At 49.2% G+C, this 22,182-nt stretch overlaps 1 protein-coding gene across 2 annotated transcripts in view; it reads left to right on the top strand.

Annotated features, from left to right (window-relative positions):
- The first annotated feature begins 2,976 nt into the window (after positions 1-2,976).
- slc24a6a (solute carrier family 24 member 6a) overlaps positions 2,977-22,182 on the top strand; it is a 67,969-nt gene continuing 48,763 nt past the window's right edge. The window contains exon 1 of one of the 2 annotated variants that reach the window (XM_049029698.1): positions 2,977-3,929. In XM_049029698.1, the coding sequence (XP_048885655.1) occupies positions 3,821-3,929 (109 nt within the window). In that variant the 5' untranslated portion in view covers positions 2,977-3,820. The remainder of the gene's footprint in view (positions 3,930-22,182) is intronic. The other variant, XM_049029697.1, reaches the window with a different exon arrangement.

A 22,182-nucleotide genomic window follows, 5' to 3' on the forward strand; every position in this document is an offset into this window, starting at 1 on the left:
TTGAGCCGACTGAGACCCAGAATATGGGGTTTTTAATAGTGAAAGCACGAACTACACCCACATCACAGTACAAACATCAATGACAGACCTGGGAAAACAGACTTGAACGCAGACTGAAATACACAAGACAAGCCGAAATAACAGGAAACAGGTGATCACAATTGGGGCAGCACACACAGTTAATGAGGGGGCGTGGCACACACGAGGACCGGACGAGCTGGGCGTGACGCAGCTTGCCTGTCGTGTCCTTATGCAGCTGCTTAAAGTTGTAGGTCCATGTCCTGGGAGAACATTTTTCTGTGAAAAGCAACACAGTAAAAATCACATCGCAGTGGTTCATAGTGTTAGTACTCAAATATCAAATCACACAATAAACTGATATCCTACCTGTAGTAAGAGGCTACCGCATCTTTTAACCTTTCAGTGGCCCACACTGACTAAGATAAGGAGCATGCACTGATTACGGTGCATTACCACACCCACCACACGACAAACCACCGCAGGGATGAGAACCTGAGTGCAGCCATGTGGCAGGTGATACCTCAACACCACCGAATAGACAAGTGTGAGGTGTTTTCCGGCGGCTGGAATGTCAATCATGCAACATCACTTGACTGGGGAGCTTGAGACAGGGAGACACTATATACATCACTGCCGAGGGAGCAAACTAGAGGTAACTGGAGTGAGCCACATGAGGGCTACAACAAGAGGCAAGATTAAATATGTAACAAGTAAATAAGTGAGCTAAATCTGTTCAGTCTCAAGCAAAGGAGACTGAGGGGGGACATGATCCAGGTATATAAGATTCTAACAGGTTTGGATGCTGTTCAACCAAATAGTTACTTCAGCATTAGTTTAAATACACGAACTCGTGGCCATAGGTGGAAATTAGCGGGAGAACATTTCAAGCTGGATTTAAGGAAGCACTTCTTTACACAGCGTGTAGTCAGAGTATGGAATAGCCTTCCTGATAATGTAGTGCAAGCTGAATCCTTGGGTTCCTTTAAATCAGAGCTAGATAAGATTTTAACGACTCTGAGCTATTAGTTTAGTTCTCCCCAAGCGAGCTTGATGGGCCGAATGGCCTCCTCTCGTTTGTATAGTTCTTATGTTCTTATGTTCTTATGTAACAAGTCAAATAGAATATCAACTTCTACTTCACAAAAAGGATGGATATTTTCAATGCTGTTTATTTTTTTTAATTGCAGTGTTTCTTTGAGTGCCTGAATCTCCCTGATGTGCATCCAGTGAGGTCACAGACAATATGTGACGTCATGTCAGAGGACAGAAATGAAGGCAGGCATGGGGAGAACCAAAAGGGGATTTATTAAAGAAAAGTACAGGTAGGGCAAAAGGAAATGGAGCATGAGGCACCTTGAGACAGGGAGTCATTATATACATCACTGACGAGGGAGTAGACAAGAGGCACCTGGAGTGATCCACACAAAGGCTGTAACGAACCACACAATGGAGAGAATGAGGGGGAAGGGATGCAGGGAGTGACATCTTCATTTTCTAACGGAACTTGTTTTATTTAAAAAACAGCAAAAGTTAAAAGATGAACACTGAGAAACATTTTCTCTGACATGGGACAGAACTAAATTGTGTTTTACCAAACCAGTAAAATAACTCAATGTCAGCATCACTAAAAAATCCAACCCTGGACCCTGTGCGACTTTGGATCAGCGGTAAGTAGTCCATTGGCGGACATCGATGTTAATAAGGCAGGAAGCTGATATTTTTTTCTTTTTTCATCTCTGTAGGGGGTGGTGGAGGTCTATTGTACTTTATAGCATTTACAAAAAATCGCAGTTCCAAAATTTCAAAGAGAATCTACGGGTGTCGATCTCACAAGCTGCCAAACTAGTCAAATAATTAGAGAAGCTACAGCATATATAGATTATTTTCTACAGTGGGCCAAATCTGTGCTTCATGGTGTTAGCAGAAGCCATTTATAATGATTATTTTTATGATCCATGAAAGCTACAGTGGAAGACGTGATGCCTGTTCTTTTTTAAAAGACAGAAAGAGAGTACAAATTTGTACTTTTTCTTGTCACTGGGGTGGTACTCTCAAAGGTCTGCCAATCGTGCCCTATAGCTGTAGATAACCATACCTTTTAAGCTACAGAAATGTACTTTGAAGGATCCCCAAGGTATAAACAACATGAATGTACCCCTAATGGTAGTACATTTCTGTACCCTAACAGGTACAATTACCTATAGCTCTGTAGTACAGTTAGCAGACCCTTGAGGGTACAGCCCCAGTGGCAAGCAAAGGTACTCTATTTTTTTTCTGACAGTGCGCATCCTGAATCCATCCATCCATTTTCCAAACCGTTTATCCTACTGGGTCGCGGAGGGTCCGGAGCCTATCCCGGAAGCAATGGGCACGAGGCAGGGAACAACCCAGGATGGGGGGCCAGCCCATCGCAGGGCACACTCACACACCAGTCACTCACACAGGCACCATCCTGAATCAGGTCTCTTTTTTTTTTCTTGTTATGGAAGTTGCAGTTTTATTTGCAAGTATTCCTGGGACCTTTACGCGTTTTAGGTTCCTTTTTCATAAAAAAAAAAAAAAAAAAAGATATAAAATAAATTGGCTTCTACCCAGATCAGATCTAGAGATTCAGCAATATAATTTCTGTGCAGAGTAAATATAAATCTCTGGTCCTCAGTTAACACGGGCAGTCGTCTGTACTGGTCTACATATGTCATATTTTACAAAGTGACGACGGTTTCTAATCTCACTTTCGCGTTTCCATCCGGATAGGAAAGGGTCATTTTCATTTTCCCGCTGAATGTAAGTGGCGCCCTCTACTGGACGCACGTGACCTGCCAGTCCAGATGCTGCCTCTTTCAATGTGTCTGTCATGTCACCTAATGGAATTTATGAATGTGTGTAAATGGATTAATCTTGTAGGTCGGGTGAAATGGCCGGGGTTAAAATATTCGGCTTCCTGGAGTTTTGAATTGGTTTTTCTTTCGTTTATTTAAATTCTTGCTGAAAATGTGAATATTTTTAAACGTGCCGTTTTTTTAATGATTAGCATGCGTATTATTTGCAGTTGTCTTCATGCCTATTACTCAGACGTTGTATTGGGTCTTTCCTTCTAATCACCCACGCGATTTGTGGAAGGATGCGGGAATAGACTGTAGCACCGAAGGTTAGGTCCAGTTTTCTGGTGCCCCCATCTTCACACCATTACAATATTTTTTTCTGCGATGAGACATGCCTGTTTAAGTCACTGTGAATAATTCCTTAGTTGCCATGCCGGTGTAATTCAATGATCGCTGTTCATATTTTCTTTATGGAGCACACGTAGCTGGTGTTTTTCTTGGTTCTTTGTGGCTGATTTACACTACTATTGCATGCAGCAATATTGCTCTCTTGTCACGTTAGTTGACGGGAGTGAATTGGGAAGGGGGGGCAGGAGTGAGTTAGGCGGAGTGGATCGAATAGTTGCAGACTGGCTTTGTGGTCTCTAAGTCGGCGCGTGAGTACACCCCCCATCCCTCTCTCGCCCACTCTGTCTGCTGGTCCTACCCCAAAAAGCGCTTACCGTAGGTGCCTCTCCCCTTTTCCCCAATCCGAAACCAGTTGTAGGGGTATGGATGAGCCTGGGATGCAGCGTCGACCGTGAGTGGAACAAGGGAACGCAAAGGAGGGATGCTGGCTGAGTGCGAAACGATGCACTGATAAATGATTCCGTGGTACGGTTAAACATCTGCCAAAAGGGCTGTAAAAAGTCTGAATCTAAATAAAGGAAAGACTTTCTCCGCCGTTACCGAAATGTTCTGAAGCGAGGGACTGAAGGATGAAGGCGGTGCTGAGGACCAAAAGACGGCTGCAGTTCCGCCGGCTCTGCTGCTTCGGAGCGGGGCTTGTAGCTGTCACCTGGCTCGCACAGCATTTGCATGTAACAGGTGCGTTTCTTTTGATTTATTTTCTCTCGTGTTTTTCGGACTTATAGGTGACCAGCCGGTTTCAAAAATATTAAATTCTACCCGTGATTTGGTATGCCTGGCACATGTATTTCGATAGATGTACGTTTTCTTGCATTCGAATAAAGTGGTGGGAAATCCACCAACGCCTACAACAATGCACTGTGGTATAAATGTGACTCCCGGTATTTCGTAGGGTACAACTGTTGAAATGTTTCCAAATCCTGTCGTCCTCGTTATAAATGCGCCGTCATACATGCGGAGAATCTACTCCACACCGTCTGTGGGATAATGTGCACGAAAAAAATGTCCACTGACAATACTACTATTACTACTATTAGTAATTGTATATTATAATTGCATAGTGCCACATACTACTTGCACGCATGTGTAAAATACAACAACAACATAATAATAATAATAATAATAATAATAATAATAATAATGCAGAAGTATGCCCCATGTCTGCTTTTTGTTTGTTGGATTTTGTGTGTAATAATCACATGTACCAGTGCTTTACGTAAGCATGCAATGGGGATGTCCTCTTAATTACGTTGTACTTGTGGTGTATAGATTTGGTATTGTCAAGTACACAGACAGAATTATGTATGGCAGGTTTTAGTTTAAAAATATTTATCAAAAGTAAGCAACACATATGACTTATTTTTGGTATTATATAAAATTTTCATTTAATGGAGTGCAGTTAACATTTGACTGGATACTCATAAATTTGAATGGATGACTTACCAGCAAAATATTTTCCAGATGTTTCTGGAATATTAGTGCAGGTAAGATTTAATTTAAAAAGACCCACCCATTGGCTGACTGCTGCAGACTGTATGTATGTTGCCAACATACGAAATGAATCCGCGAGGATCGGAAGCACTTCGGTACTGTGGTCAGTGCGTTTCTTCAGGATTTGTGGCATCAGCAGTGATCTGTCCTGTTTCATAGGCTTTCATAGGCAGCTCCGAAGCTGTTTCCCTAATCGTTCACCCAAAACCCGATGTGGCCACCAACACATCACCCCTGAACCTCACACTCACAGCCATCCCAAGCATCCTTCACTTCCTTTTCCCAGGCAATGATATTGGCTCATACAAGTAAAGGTACTGTGCCCCCTCCCCAATATTCAGATGTGGTCACAATGTCCTCCCCCCCAATATATAAGTACAGCCTCGGTCCCCGCAAAGTTGACTCCAGGGCTACGCTCTTGATGTCATGTACCCTATCACAAGCCTCCGCCCAGCACCCCTCAGCCTTCAAACTTCCTGTCCTCACCTTTTGTATTTGATGTCTCTTTGATCGGCGTGTCAGTCTTGAACCCTTTGAGCATGGGAATGGATCTCCATTCACTCCTATTATCTGACTGCGACAGTCCCGCAATGAAATATTGGAGATTATTAGGAAGCCAAGAGCTCATCCTTCAATATTCATAATCACTGGTGCAGAAGAGAAGTGTCCTTGGTAAAACAGTTTGAGAATCTAACAAAGCATGGAAGCTGATTGCAGAATGAGGGGCATTAGTCAAGCTAACACTAAATGTTGTTATGGTGTAAGTGTAATTTCCTGAACACTGCTTGCCTTAACTGGCCTTCTCTTGCCGTGCAACATTATTGATTAGTCCAGTATTCTCATCATTCGATTAACATGATCTGGGGCTGTCATGCATGTGCTTTCATGCCCTATCAAAATGTTAGAGGTTAAACCCTGACTTTTCATAATTGGCATTTATGCTTCTGACTTCTAAAAAAAACTGGGGCTTTATCCCTCGGTTATGCCGTACTGGGACAAAGGTTAGCATCACGCGGCGACATTCATTTTCAGCCACGTAATGGACGTTGCTGCTGAGTAAATGAACTGTATGATTTATATTCCACTAAAGAGCCCCCAATAGCTCAGTAGCAGTGATAATAGAATCCAGTTTGCCAAACATTAAAAACTTAACCAGGTACAATTCATAAGGAAAAAACAGATTTATGCATGATTCATAGCCTACTCTTCTAAGCTCTAAGCATAATTATTAAAATGATCAGCGCTTAATTAATGGATGTCTGCTGTAGTATTTAAGGGCTGAAAATATTTTTAAAACGCTTCTATTGCTCCACCATTGTAAGATTTCATTATTTTGACTTATGATGGAAAATATTCTTCAGCTGGGAGGTTTGGATAAATGCTATTTGAATTGTGTGATTCATTCTGTCAGGAAGGTTAATTAAATACAACCTCAGCTAGAATGGAAAGCAGCACATCCAACTCACCTGCACCTGCTGCATCACAAACTCTCTCTATATATATATATATATATATATATATATATATATATATATATATATATATACATATCATGTATGTGCTCATTTAAAACAACCGGCAAAAGATGCCGCCAGAATGGCGAAAGTGGAACTGATGCCCATTCTACAGTAAAAGCATGTTCACGTATTTCCACCCATCTATTGCTCTCCTGGCCATGTATCCTGCTCAGACCCACTTGGATTCTGTCCAGGTGACACAACAGCGGAGTACGCGATGGACAGGATGTGAGTACGTCACAAACAATGATAGCTATTGGCAGAATAGGCAGTACCCTATGGTCCCGAATTCCATTATGAAGAAAGAAAAATCATCATGTTTACTTGATAGCTGTGATTAAAGGGAACACTTTACATTAACTGCACCTTCATAATGCTTTTATAATGCATTCATAGAACATTCAGTGCACCTTCATAATGCATTCATAGAACATTCATAAGCAGCATATAGGGAAACCATGCAAACTCCACACGCTCTGAGCAGAAACGCACGTGACTCAGGGAGACCATGCAAACTCCACACGCTCTGAGCAGAAACGCGTGTTATGTCGGGAGACCATGCAAACTCCACACGCTCTGAGCAGAAACTCGTGTAACGTAGGGAGACCATGCAATCTCCACACGCTCTGAGCAGAAACGCGCGTTACACAGGGAGACCTTGCAAACTCCGCACGTTCTGAGCAGAAACGCATCTGACGTAGGGAAACCATGCAAACTCCACACGCTCTGAACAGAAACGCGTGTGATGCAGGGAGACCATGCAAACTCCACACGCTCTAAGCAGAAACACGTGTGACGCAGGGAGATCATGCAAACTCCACACGCTCTGAGCAGAAACGCACGTGACTCAGGGAGACCATGCAAACTCCACACGCTTTGAGCAGAAACGCGTGTTATGTCGGGAGACCATGCAATCTCCACACGCTCTAAGCAGAGACACGCGTGAGGCAGGAAGACCATGCAAACTCCACACATTCTGAGCATAAAAGCGTCTGATGTAGGGAGACCATGCAATCTCCACACGCTCTGAGCAGAAACTCGCGTGATGTAGGGAGACCATGCAAACTCCACACGCTCTGAGCAGAAACACGTGTAACGTAGGGAGACCATGCGAATCCCACACGCTCTGAGCAGAAACGCCTTTGATGTAGTGAGACCATGCAATCTCCACACGCTCTGAGCAGAAACAAGCGTGACGCAGGGAGACCATGCAAACTCCACACACTCTGAGCAGAAACTCATGTAACATAGGGAGACCATGCAATCTCCACACGCTCTGAGCAGAAACACGAGTAACGTAGGGAGACCATGCGATCCCCACACGCTCTGAGCAGAAACGCCTGTGATGTAGGGAGACCATGCAATCTCCACACGCTCTGAGCAGAAACAAGCGTTAAACAGGGAGACCATGCAAACTCCACACACTCTGAGCAGAAACTCATGTAACATAGGGAGACCATGCAATCTCCACACGCGCTGAGCAGGAACACGTGTAACGTAGGGAGACCATGCGATCCCCACACGCTCTGAGCAGAAATGCCTGTGATGTAGGCAGACCAAGCAATCTCCACACGCTCTGAGCAGAAACACGTGTAACGTAGGGAGACCATGCAAACTCCACACACTCTGAGCAGAAACTCATGTAACATAGGGAGACCATGCAATCTCCACACGCTCTGAGCAGAAACGCGTGTGATGTAGGGAGACCATGCAATCTCCACACGCTCTGAGCAGAAACAAGCGTGACGCAGGGAGACCATGCAAACTCCACACGCTCTGAGCAGAAACACGTGTAAAGTAGGGAGACCATGCAAACTCCACACACTCTGAGCAGAAACTCATGTAACATAGGGAGACCATGCAATCTCCACACGCTCTGAGCAGAAACGCGTGTGTGATGTAGGGAGACCATGCAATCTCCACACGCTCTGAGCAGAAACACGTGTAAAGTAGGGAGACCATGCAAACTCCACACACTCTGAGCAGAAACTCATGTAACATAGGGAGACCATGCAATCTCCACACGCTCTGAGCAGAAACGCATGTGATGTAGGGAGACCATGCAATCTCCACACGCTCTGAGCAGAAACGCGTGTAACGTAGGGAGACCATGCAATCTCCACACGCTCGGAGCAGAAACAAGCGTGACGCAGGGAGACCATGCAATCTCCACAAGCTCTGAGCAGAAACTCATGTAACATAGGGAGACCATGCAATCTCCACACGCTCTGAGCAGAAACGCGTGTAACATAGGGAGACCATGCAATCTCCACACGCTCTGAGCAGGAACGCGCTTTACACAGGGAGACCTTGCAAACTCCGCATGTTCTGAGCAGAAATGCATCTGACGTAGGGAGACCATGCAAACGCCACACGCTCTGAGCAGAAACTCGTGTAACGTAGGGAGACCATGCAATCTCCACACGCTCTGAGCAGAAACTCGTGTAACATAGGGAGACCATGCAATCTCCACACGCTCTGAGCAGAAACGCGTGTGATGCAGGGAGAACATGCGAACTCCACATGCTCTGAGCAGAAAGGAGTGTAACGTAGGGAGACCATGCAATCTCCACACGCTCTGAGCAGGAACGCGCTTTACGCAGGGAGACCTTGCAAACTCCGCATGTTCTGAGCAGAAATGCATCTGACGTAGGGAGACCATGCAAACGCCACACGCTCTGAGCAGAAACTCGTGTAACGTAGGGAGACCATGCAATCTCCACACGCTCTGAGCAGAAACTCGTGTAACATAGGGAGACCATGCAATCTCCACACGCTCTGAGCAGAAACGCGTGTGATGCAGGGAGAACATGCGAACTCCACACGCTCTGAGCAGAAACGCGTGTGAGGCAGGAAGACCATGCAAACTCCACACATTCTGAGCATAAAAGCGTCTGATGTAGGGAGACCATGCAATCTCCACACGGTCTGAGCAGAAACTCGCGTGATGTAGGGAGACCATGCAAACTCCACACACTCTGAGCAGAAACTCATGTAACATAGGGAGACCATGCAATCTCCACACGCTCTGAGCAGAAACGCGTGTGATGTAGGGAGACCATGCAATCTCCACACGCTCTGAGCAGAAACAAGCGTGACGCAGGGAGACCATGCAAACTCCACACGCTCTGAGCAGAAACACGTGTAAAGTAGGGAGACCATGCAAACTCCACACACTCTGAGCAGAAACTCATGTAACATAGGGAGACCATGCAATCTCCACACGCTCTGAGCAGAAACGCGTGTGTGATGTAGGGAGACCATGCAATCTCCACACGCTCTGAGCAGAAACACGTGTAAAGTAGGGAGACCATGCAAACTCCACACACTCTGAGCAGAAACTCATGTAACATAGGGAGACCATGCAATCTCCACACGCTCTGAGCAGAAACGCATGTCATGTAGGGAGACCATGCAATCTCCACACGCTCTGAGCAGAAACGCGTGTAACGTAGGGAGACCATGCAATCTCCACACGCTCGGAGCAGAAACAAGCGTGACGCAGGGAGACCATGCAATCTCCACAAGCTCTGAGCAGAAACTCATGTAACATAGGGAGACCATGCAATCTCCACACGCTCTGAGCAGAAACGCGTGTAACATAGGGAGACCATGCAATCTCCACACGCTCTGAGCAGGAACGCGCTTTACACAGGGAGACCTTGCAAACTCCGCATGTTCTGAGCAGAAATGCATCTGACGTAGGGAGACCATGCAAACGCCACACGCTCTGAGCAGAAACTCGTGTAACGTAGGGAGACCATGCAATCTCCACACGCTCTGAGCAGAAACTCGTGTAACATAGGGAGACCATGCAATCTCCACACGCTCTGAGCAGAAACGCGTGTGATGCAGGGAGAACATGCGAACTCCACATGCTCTGAGCAGAAAGGAGTGTAACGTAGGGAGAGCATGCAATCTCCACACGCTCTGAGCAGGAACGCGCTTTACGCAGGGAGACCTTGCAAACTCCGCATGTTCTGAGCAGAAATGCATCTGACGTAGGGAGACCATGCAAACGCCACACGCTCTGAGCAGAAACTCGTGTAACGTAGGGAGACCATGCAATCTCCACACGCTCTGAGCAGAAACTCGTGTAACATAGGGAGACCATGCAATCTCCACACGCTCTGAGCAGAAACGCGTGTGATGCAGGGAGAACATGCGAACTCCACACGCTCTGAGCAGAAACGCGTGTGAGGCAGGAAGACCATGCAAACTCCACACATTCTGAGCATAAAAGCGTCTGATGTAGGGAGACCATGCAATCTCCACACGGTCTGAGCAGAAACTCGCGTGATGTAGGGAGACCATGCAAACTCCACACGCTCTGAGCAGAAACACGTGTAACGTAGGGAGACCATGCGAATCCCACACGCTCTGAGCAGAAACGCCTTTGATGTAGTGAGACCATGCAATCTCCACACGCTCTGAGCAGAAACAAGCGTGACGCAGGGAGACCATGCAAACTCCACACACTCTGAGCAGAAACTCATGTAACATAGGGAGACCATGCAATCTCCACACGCTCTGAGCAGAAACACGAGTAACGTAGGGAGACCATGCGATCCCCACACGCTCTGAGCAGAAACGCCTGTGATGTAGGGAGACCATGCAATCTCCACACGCTCTGAGCAGAAACAAGCGTTAAACAGGGAGACCATGCAAACTCCACACGCTCTGAGCAGAAACTCATGTAACATAGGGAGACCATGCAATCTCCACACGCTCTGAGCAGAAACGCGTGTGTGATGTAGGGAGACCATGCAATCTCCACACGCTCTGAGCAGAAACACGTGTAAAGTAGGGAGACCATGCAAACTCCACAAACTCTGAGCAGAAACTCATGTAACATAGGGAGACCATGCAATCTCCACACGCTCTGAGCAGAAACGCATGTGATGTAGGGAGACCATGCAATCTCCACACGCTCTGAGCAGAAACGCGTGTAACGTAGGGAGACCATGCAATCTCCAAACGCTCGGAGCAGAAACAAGCGTGACGCAGGGAGACCATGCAATCTCCACACGCTCTGAGCAGAAACTCATGTAACATAGGGAGACCATGCAATCTCCACACGCTCTGAGCAGAATCGCGTGTAACATAGGGAGACCATGCAATCTCCACACGCTCTGAGCAGAAACGCGTGTGATGCAGGGAGAACATGCGAACTCCACATGCTCTGAGCAGAAACGAGTGTAACGTAGGGAGACCATGCAATCTCCACACGCTCTGAGCAGGAACGCGCTTTACACAGGGAGACCTTGCAAACTCCGCATGTTCTGAGCAGAAATGCATCTGACGTAGGGAGACCATGCAAACGCCACACGCTCTGAGCAGAAACTCGTGTAACGTAGGGAGACCATGCAATCTCCACACGCTCTGAGCAGAAACTCGTGTAACATAGGGAGACCATGCAATCTCCACACGCTCTGAGCAGAAACGCGTGTGATGCAGGGAGAACATGCGAACTCCACACGCTCTGAGCAGAAACGCGTGTGATGTAGGGAGACCATGCGACCTCCACACGCTGTGAGCAGAAACGCACGTGACTCAGGGAGACCATGCAAACTCCACACGCTCTGATCAGAAACACGTGTAACGTAGGGAGACCATGCAATCTCCACACGCTCTAAGCAGAAACGCCTGTGATGTAGGAAGACCATGCAAACTCCACACACTCTGAGCAGAAACGCGTGTGATGTCGGGAGACCATGCAAACTCCACGCGCTCTGAGCAGAAACAAGCGTGATGCAGGGAGATGATGCGAACTCCACACGCTCTGAGCAGAAACGCGCTTTACACAGGGAGACCATGCGAACTCCACACGCTCTGAGCAGAAATGCGTGTGATGTAGGGAGACCATGCAAACTCCACACATTCTGAGCATAAAAGCGTCTGATGTAGGGAGACCATGCAATCTCCACACGCTCTGAGCAGAAACTCGTGTAACGTAGGGAGACCATGCAAACTCCGCACGTTCTGAGCAGAAACGCATCTGATGTAGGGAGACCATGCAAACTCCACACGCTCTGAGCAGAAACACGTGTGACGCAGGGAGATCATGCAAACTCCACACGCTCTCAGCAGAAACGCAAGTGACATAGGGAGAGCATACAAACTCCAAACGCTCTGAACAGAAACGCGTGTGATGCAGGGAGACCATGCAAACTCCACACACTCTGAGCAGAAACGCATGTGATGTAGGGAGACCATGTAAACTCCACACGCTCTGAGCAGAAACGCACGTGACTCAGGGAGACCATGCAAACTCCACACGCTCTAAGCAGAGACACGCGTGAGGCAGGAAGACCATGCAAACTCCACACATTCTGAGCAGAAAAGCGTCTGATGTAGGGAGACCATGCAATCTCCACACGCTCTGAGCAGAAACTCGCGTGATGTAGGGAGACCATGCAATCTCCCCACGCTCTGAGCAGAAACTCGTGTGATGCAGGGAGAACATGCGAACTCCACACGCTCTGAGCAGAAACGCGTGTGATGTAGGGAGACCATGCGACCTCCACACGCTGTGAGCAGAAACGCACGTGACTCAGGGAGACCATGCAAACTCCACACGCTCTGATCAGAAACACGTGTAACGTAGGGAGACCATGCAATCTCCACACGCTCTGAGCAGAAACGCCTGTGATGTAGGAAGACCATGCAAACTCCACACACTCTGAGCAGAAACGCGTGTGATGTCGGGAGACCATGCAAACTCCACATGCTCTGAGCAGAAACAAGCGTGATGCAGGGAGATGATGCGAACTCCACACGCTCTGAGCAGAAACTCGTGTATTGTAGGAGACCATGCAATCTCCACACGCTCTGAGCAGAAACGCGCTTTACACAGGGAGACCATGCGAACTCCACACGCTCTGAGCAGAAATGCGTGTGATGTAGGGAGACCATGCAATCTCCACACGCTCTGAGCAGAAACGCGTGTAACGTAGGGAGACCATGCAATCTCCACACGCTCTGAGCAGAAACGCGTGTAACGTAGGGAGACCATGCAAACTCCGCACGTTCTGAGCAGAAACGCATCTGATGTAGGGAGACCATGCAAACTCCACACGCTCTGAGCAGAAACACGTGTGACGCAGGGAGATCATGCAAACTCCACACGCTCTCAGCAGAAACGCAAGTGACATAGGGAGAGCATGCAAACTCCAAACGCTCTGAACAGAAACGCGTGTGATGCAGGGAGACCATGCAAACTCCACACACTCTGAGCAGAAACGCGTGTGATGTAGGGAGACCATGTAAACTCCACACGCTCTGAGCAGAAACGCACGTGACTCAGGGAGACCATGCAAACTCCACACGCTCTAAGCAGAGACACGCGTGAGGCAGGAAGACCATGCAAACTCCACACATTCTGAGCAGAAAAGCGTCTGATGTAGGGAGACCATGCAATCTCCACACGCTCTGAGCAGAAACTCGCGTGATGTAGGGAGACCATGCAATCTCCCCACGCTCTGAGCAGAAACGCGTGTAGCGTTGGAAGTCCATGCGAACTCCACACACTCTGAGCAGAAACACGTGTCACGAAGGGAGACCATGCGAACTCCACACACTCTGAGCAGAAACACGTGTCACGAAGGGAGACCATGCAATCTCCACACGCTCTGAGCAGAAACGCGTGTGATGTAAGAAGACCATGCAATCTCCACACGCTCTGAGCAGAAACACATGTAGCGTTGGAAGTCCATGCAATCTCCACACGCTCTGAGCAGAAACACGTGTAACGTAGGGAGACCATGCGATCGCCACACGCTCTGAGCAGAAACGCCTGTGATGTAGGGAGACCATGCAATCTCCACACGCTCTGAGCAGAAACAAGCGTGACGCAGGGAGACCATGCAAACTCCACCCGCTCTGAGCAGAAACTCGTGTAACGTAGGGAGACCATGCAATTTCCACACGCTCGGAGCAGAAACACGTGTGATGTCGGGAGACCATGCAAACTCCACGCGCTCGGAGCAGAAACACGTGTGATGTAGGGAGACCATGCAATCTCCACACGCTCTGAGCAGAAACAAGCGTGACACAGGGAGACCATGCAAACTCCACACACTCTGAGCAGAAACTCGTGTAACGTAGGGAGACCATGCAATCTCCACACGCTCTGAGCAGAAACGCGTGTGATGTAGGGAGACCATGCAAACTCCACCCGCTCTGAGCAGAAACTCGTGTAACGTAGGGAGACCATGCAATTTCCACCCGCTCTGAGCAGAAACACGTGTAACGTAGGGAGACCATGCAAACTCCACACGCTCTGAGCAGAAACAAGCGTGACGTAGGGAGAGCATGCAAACTCCAAACGCTCTGAACAGAAACGCGTGTGATGCAGGGAGACCATGCAAACTGCACACGCTCTGAGCAGAAACACATGTGACGCAGGGAGATCATGCAAACTCCACACGCTTTGAGCAGAAACGCGTGTGATGCAGGGAGACTATGCAAACTCCACACGCTCTGAGCAGAAACACCTGTGATATAGGAAGACCATGCAATCTCGACACACTCTGAGCAGAAACGCGTGTAACGTTGGAATTCCATGCAATCTCCACACGCTCTGAGCAGAAACACGTGTAATGTAGGGAGACCATGCGAACTCCACACACTCTGAGCAGAAACACGTGTCACGAAGGGAGACAATGCGATCCCCACACGCTCTGAGCAGAAACGCCTGTGATGTAGGGAGACCATGCAAACTCCACACGCTCTGAGCAGAAACGTGTGTGGTGGAGGGAGACCATGCAATCTCCACACGCTCTGAGCAGAAACAAGCGTGACGCAGGGAGACCATGCAAACTCCACACGCTCTGAGCAGAACCGCGTGTAACGTAGGTAGACCATGCAATGTCCGAACGCTCTTAGCAGAAACGCGCGTTAAACAGGGAGACCATGTAATCTCCACACGCTCTGAGCAGAAACGCGCGTTACACAGGGAGACCATGGAAACTCAACACGCTCTGAGCAGAAATACGTGTGACGCAGGGAGACCATGCAAACTCCACACGCTATGAGCAGAAACTCGCGTGATGTAGGGAGACCATGCAAACTCCACATGCTCTGAGCAGAAACGTGTGTGGTGGAGGGAGACCATGCAATCTCTACACGCTCTGAGCAGAAACGCGTGTAACGTTGGAAGTCCATGCAATCTCCACACGCTCTGAGCAGAAACGCATCTGACGCATGGAGATCATGCAAACTCCACACGCTCTGAGCAGAAATGCGTGTAATGTAGGGAGACCATGCAAACTCCACATGCTCTGAGCAGAAACGCGTGTAACGTAGGGAGACCATGCAATCTCCACACGCTCTGAGCAGAAACGCACTTTACACAGGGAGATCATGCAAACTCCACACGCTCTGAGCAGAAACAAGCGTGACGTAGGGAGAGCATGCAATCTCCAAACGCTCTGAACAGAAACGCGTGTGATGCAGGGAGACCATGCAAATTCCACACGCTCTGAGCAGAACCACATGTGACGCAGGGAGATCATGCAAACTCCACACGCTCTGAGCAGAAACGCATCTGACGTTGGGAGACCATGCAAACTCCACACGCTCTGAGCAGAAACACGTGTGATGCAGGGAGATCATGCAAACTCCACATGCTCTGAGCAGAAACTCGCGTGATGTAGGGAGACCATGCAAACTCCACATGCTCTGAGCAGAAACACGTGTGATGTAGGGAGATCATGCAAACTCCACACGCTCTGAGCAGAAACGTGTGTGATGGAGGGAGACCATGCAATCTCCACACGCTCTGAGCAGAAACAAGCGTGACGCAGGGAGACCATGCAAACTCCACATGCTCTGAGCAGAAACTCGCGTGATGTAGGGAGACCATGCAAACTCCACATGCTCTGAGCAGAAACGTGTGTGGTGGAGGGAGACCATGCAAACTCCACACGCTCTGAGCAGGAACGTTTGTGATGGAGGGAGACCATGCAATCTCCACACGCTCTGAGCAGAAACGTGTGTGATGGAGGGAGACCATGCAATCTCCACACGCTCTGAGCAGAAACAAGCGTGACGCAGGGAGACCATGCAAACTCCACATGCTCTGAGCAGAAACTCGCGTGATGTAGGGAGACCATGCAAACTCCACATGCTCTGAGCAGAAACACGTGTGATGCAGGGAGATCATGCAAACTCCACACGCTCTGAGCAGAAACGTGTGTGATGGAGGGAGACCATGCAATCTCCACACGCTCTGAGCAGAAACAAGCGTGACGCAGGGAGACCATGCAAACTCCACACGCTCTGAGCAGAAACGTGTGTGGTGGAGGGAGACCATGCAATCTCCACACGCTCTGAGCAGAAACGTGTGTAACGTTGGAAGTCCATGCAATCTCCACACGCTCTGAGCAGAAACGCATCTGACGTAGGGAGACCATGCAAACTCCACACGCTTTGAACAGAAACACGTCTGACGCAGGGATATCATGCAAACTCCACACGCTCTGAGCAGAAACACGTGTGAAGCAGGGAGATCATGCAAACTCTACACGCTCTGAGCAGAAACGCACGTGACATAGGGAGAGCATGCAAACTCCAAACGCTCTGAACAGAAACGCGTGTAACGTAGGGAGACCATGCAATCTCCACACGCTCTGAGCAGAAACACGTTTAACGTAGGGAGACCATGCAAACTCCACACGCTCTGAGCAGAAACAAGCGTGACGTAGGGAGAGCATGCAAACTCCACACGCTTTGAGCAGAAACGCGTGTGATGTAGGGAGACCATGCAAACTCCACACGCTCTGAACAGAAATGTGTGTGATGCAGGGAGACCATGCAAACTCCACACGCTCTGAGCAGAAACACATGTGACGCAGGGAGATCATGCAAACTCCACACGCTTTGAGCAGAAACGCGTGTGATGTAGGGAGACCATGCAAACTCCACACGCTCTGTGCAGGAACACGTGTGACGCAGGGAGATCATGCAAACTCCACACGCTCTGAGCAGAAACGTGTGTGATGGAGGGAGACCATGCAATCTCCACACGCTCTGAGCAGAAACAAGCGTGACGCAGGGAGACCATGCAAACTCCACACGCTCTGAGCAGAAACGTGTGTGGTGGAGGGAGACCATGCAATCTCCACACGCTCTGAGCAGAAACGTGTGTAACGTTGGAAGTCCATGCAATCTCCACACGCTCTGAGCAGAAACGCATCTGACGTAGGGAGACCATGCAAACTCCACACGCTTTGAACAGAAACACGTCTGACGCAGGGATATCATGCAAACTCCACACGCTCTGAGCAGAAACACGTGTGAAGCAGGGAGATCATGCAAACTCTACACGCTCTGAGCAGAAACGCACGTGACATAGGGAGAGCATGCAAACTCCAAACGCTCTGAACAGAAACGCGTGTAACGTAGGGAGACCATGCAATCTCCACACGCTCTGAGCAGAAACACGTTTAACGTAGGGAGACCATGCAAACTCCACACGCTCTGAGCAGAAACAAGCGTGACGTAGGGAGAGCATGCAAACTCCACACGCTTTGAGCAGAAACGCGTGTGATGTAGGGAGACCATGCAAACTCCACACGCTCTGAACAGAAATGTGTGTGATGCAGGGAGACCATGCAAACTCCACACGCTCTGAGCAGAAACACATGTGACGCAGGGAGATCATGCAAACTCCACACGCTTTGAGCAGAAACGCGTGTGATGTAGGGAGACCATGCAAACTCCACACGCTCTGTGCAGGAACGTTTGTGATGGAGGGAGACCATGCAATCTCCACACGCTCTGAGCAGAAACGCATCTGACGTTGGGAGACCATGCAAACTCCACACGCTCTGAGCAGAAACACGTGTGACGCAGGGAGATCATGCAAACTCCACACGCTCTGAGCAGAAACGCACGTGACATAGGGAGAGCATGCAAACTCCAAACGCTCTGAACAGAAACACGTGTGATGCAGGGAGACCATGCAAACTCCACACGCTCTGAGCATAAACGCATCTGACGTAGGGAGACCATGCAAACTCCACACGCTTTGAACAGAAACACGTGTGACGCAGGGAGATCATGCAAACTCCACACGCTCTGAGCAGAAATGCGTGTAACGTAGGGAGACCATGCAAACTCCACACGCTCTGAGCAGAAACGCGTGTAACGTAGGGAGACCATGCAATCTCCACACGCTCTGAGCAGAAACGCGTGTAACGTAGGGAGACCATGCAATCTCCACACGCTCTGAGCAGAAACGCGTGTAACGTAGGGAGACCATGCAATCTCCACATGCTCTGAGCAGAAACGCGTGTAACGTAGGGAGACCATGCAATCTCCACACGCTCTGAGCAGAAACGCGTGTAACGTAGGGAGACCATGCAATCTCCACACGCTCTGAGCAGAAATGTGCTTTACACAGGGAGACCATGCGGACTCCACACGCTCTGAGCAGAAACGCGCGTTACACAGGGAGAACATGCAAACTCCGTATGCTCTGAGCAGAAACACGTGTGATGCAGGGAGAGCATGCAAACTCCAAACGCTCTGAACAGAAACACGTGTGATGTAGGGAGACCATGCAAACTCCACACGCTCTGAGCAGAAACACGTGTGACACAGGGAGATCATGCAAACTCCACACGCTCTGAGCAGAAATGCGTGTAACGTAGGGAGACCATGCAATCTCCACACGCTCTGAGCAGAAACGCACTTTACACAGGGAGATCATGCAAACTCCACACGCTCTGAGCAGAAACACGTGTGACGCAGGGAGATCATGCAAACTCTACACGCTCTGAGCAGAAACGCACGTGACATAGGGAGAGCATGCAAACTCCACACGCTCTGAGCAGGAACGTTTGTGATGGAGGGAGACCATGCAATCTCCACACGCTCTGCGCAGAAACGCATCTGACGTTGGGAGACCATGCAAACTCCACATGCTCTGAGCAGAAACACATGTGACGCAGGGAGATCATGCAAACTCCACACGCTCTGAGCAGAAACGCACGTGACATAGGGAGAGCATGCAAACTCCAAACGCTCTGAACAGAAACGCGTGTGATGCAGGGAGACCATGTAAACTCCACACGCTCTGAGCAGAAACACGTGTGACGCAGGGAGATCATGCAAACTCCACACGCTCTGAGCAGAAACGTGTGTGATGGAGGGAGACCATGCAATCTCCACACGCTCTGAGCAGAAACAAGCGTGACGCAGGGAGACCATACAAACTCCACACGCTCTGAGCAGAAACTCGCGTGATGTAGGGAGACCATGCAAACTCCACATGCTCTGAGCAGAAACACGTGTGACGCAGGGAGATCATGCAAACTCCACACGCTCTGAGCAGAAACGTGTGTGATGGAGGGAGACCATGCAATCTCCACGCGCTCTGAGCAGAAACAAGCGTGACGCAGGGAGACCATGCAAACTCCACACGCTCTGAGCAGAAATTCGCGTGATGTAGGGAGACCATGCAAACTCCACACGCTCTGATCAGAAACGTGTGTGGTGGAGGGAGACCATGCAATCTCCCCACGCTCTTAGCAGAAACGTGTGTAACGTTGGAAGTCCATGCAATCTCCACACGCTCTGAGCAGAAACGCATCTGACGTAGGGAGACCATGCAAACTCCACATGCTTTGAACAGAAACACGTGTGACGCAGGGAGATCATGCAAACTCCACACGCTCTGAGCAGAAATGCGTGTAATGTAGGGAGACCATGCAAACTCCACATGCTTTGAACAGAAACACGTGTGACGCAGGGAGATCATGCAAACTCCACACGCTCTGAGCAGAAATGCGTGTAATGTAGGGAGACCATGCAATCTCCACACGCTCTGAGCAGAAACGCACTTTACACTGGGAGATCATGCAAACTCCACACGCTCTGAGTAGAAACACGTGTGACGCAGGGAGATTATGCATACTCTACACGCTCTGAGCAGAAAGGCACGTGACATAGGGAGAGCATGCAAACTCCAAACGCTCTGAACAGAAACGCGTGTGATGCAGGGAGACCATGCAAACTCCACACGCTCTGAGCAGAAACACATGTGACGCAGGGAGATCATGCAAACTCCACACGCTTTGAGCAGAAACGCGTGTGACGTAGGGACACCATGCAAACTCCACACGCTCTGAGCAGAAACGTGTGTGATGGAGGGAGACCATGCAATCTCCACATGCTCTGAGCAGAAACAAGCGTGACGTAGGGAGACCATGCAATCTCCACACGCTCTGAGCAGAAACGCGTGTAACGTAGGGAGACCATGCAATCTCCACACGCTCTGAGCAGAAACGCGTGTAACATAGGGAGACCATTGAATCTCCACACGCTCTGAGCAGAAACGAGTGTAATGTAGGGAGACCATGCAATCTCCACACGCTCTGAGCAGAAACGCGTGTAACGTAGGGAGACCATGCAATCTCCACACGCTCTGAGCAGAAACGCGCGTTACACAGGGAGAATATGCAAACTCCGTATGCTCTGAGCAGAAACACGTGTGATGCAGGGAGATCATGCAAACTCCATACGCTCTGAGCAGAAACACGTGTGACGCAGGGAGATCATGCAAACTCCATACGCTCTGAGCAGAAACACGTGTGACGCAGGGAGATCATGCAAACTCCACACGCTCTGAGCAGAAACGCATCTGACGTAGGGAGACCATGCAAACTCCACACGCTTTGAGCAGAAACACGTGTGACGCAGGGAGATCATGCAAACTCCACTCGCTCTGAGCAGAAATGCGTGTAATGTAGGGAGACCATGCAAACTCCACACGCTCTGAGCAGAAACGCGTGTAACGTAGGGAGACCATGCAATCTCCACACGCTCTGAGCAGAAACGCACTTTACACAGGGAGATCATGTAAACTCCACAGGCTCTGAGTAGAAACACGTGTGATGCAGGGAGATCATGCAAAGTCCATACGCTCTGAGCAGAAACACGTGTGACGCAGGGAGAGCATGCAAACTCCATACGCTCTGAGCAGAAACGCGCGTGACATAGGGAGAGCATGCAAACTCCAAACGCTCTGAACAGAAACGCGTGTGATGCAGGGAGACCATGCAAACTCCACACGCTCTGAGCAGAAACACATGTGACGCAGGGAGATCATGCAAACTCCACACGCTTTGAGCAGAAACGCGTGTGATGTAGGGAGACCATGCAAACTCCACATGCTCTGAGCAGAAACGTGTATGATGGAGGGAGACCATGCAATCTCCACATGCTCTGAGCAGAAACAAGCGTGACGTAGGGAAACCATGCAATCTCCACGCGCTCTGAGCAGAAACAAGCGTGACGCAGGGAGACCATGCAAACTCCACACGCTCTGAGCAGAAACGCATCTGACGTAGGGAGACCATGCAAACTCCACATGCTTTGAACAGAAACACGTGTGACGCAGGGAGATCATGCAAACTCCACACGCTCTGAGCAGAAATGCGTGTAATGTAGGGAGACCATGCAAACTCCACATGCTTTGAACAGAAACACGTGTGACGCAGGGAGATCATGCAAACTCCACACGCTCTGAGCAGAAATGCGTGTAATGTAGGGAGACTATGCAATCTCCACACGCTCTGAGCAGAAACGCACTTTACACAGGGAGATCATGCAAACTCCACACGCTCTGAGTAGAAACACGTGTGACGCAGGGAGATTATGCATACTCTACACGCTCTGAGCAGAAAGGCACGTGACATAGGGAGAGCATGCAAACTCCAAACGCTCTGAACAGAAACGCGTGTGATGCAGGGAGACCATGCAAACTCCACACGCTCTGAGCAGAAACACATGTGACGCAGGGAGATCATGCAAACTCCACACGCTTTGAGCAGAAACGCGTGTGACGTAGGGAGACCATGCAAACTCCACACGCTCTGAGCAGAAACGTGTGTGATGGAGGGAGACCATGCAATCTC

Source organism: Brienomyrus brachyistius, chromosome 10 (genome assembly GCF_023856365.1).
Source record: "Brienomyrus brachyistius isolate T26 chromosome 10, BBRACH_0.4, whole genome shotgun sequence".
NCBI classification, from domain to species: domain Eukaryota; kingdom Metazoa; phylum Chordata; class Actinopteri; order Osteoglossiformes; family Mormyridae; genus Brienomyrus; species Brienomyrus brachyistius.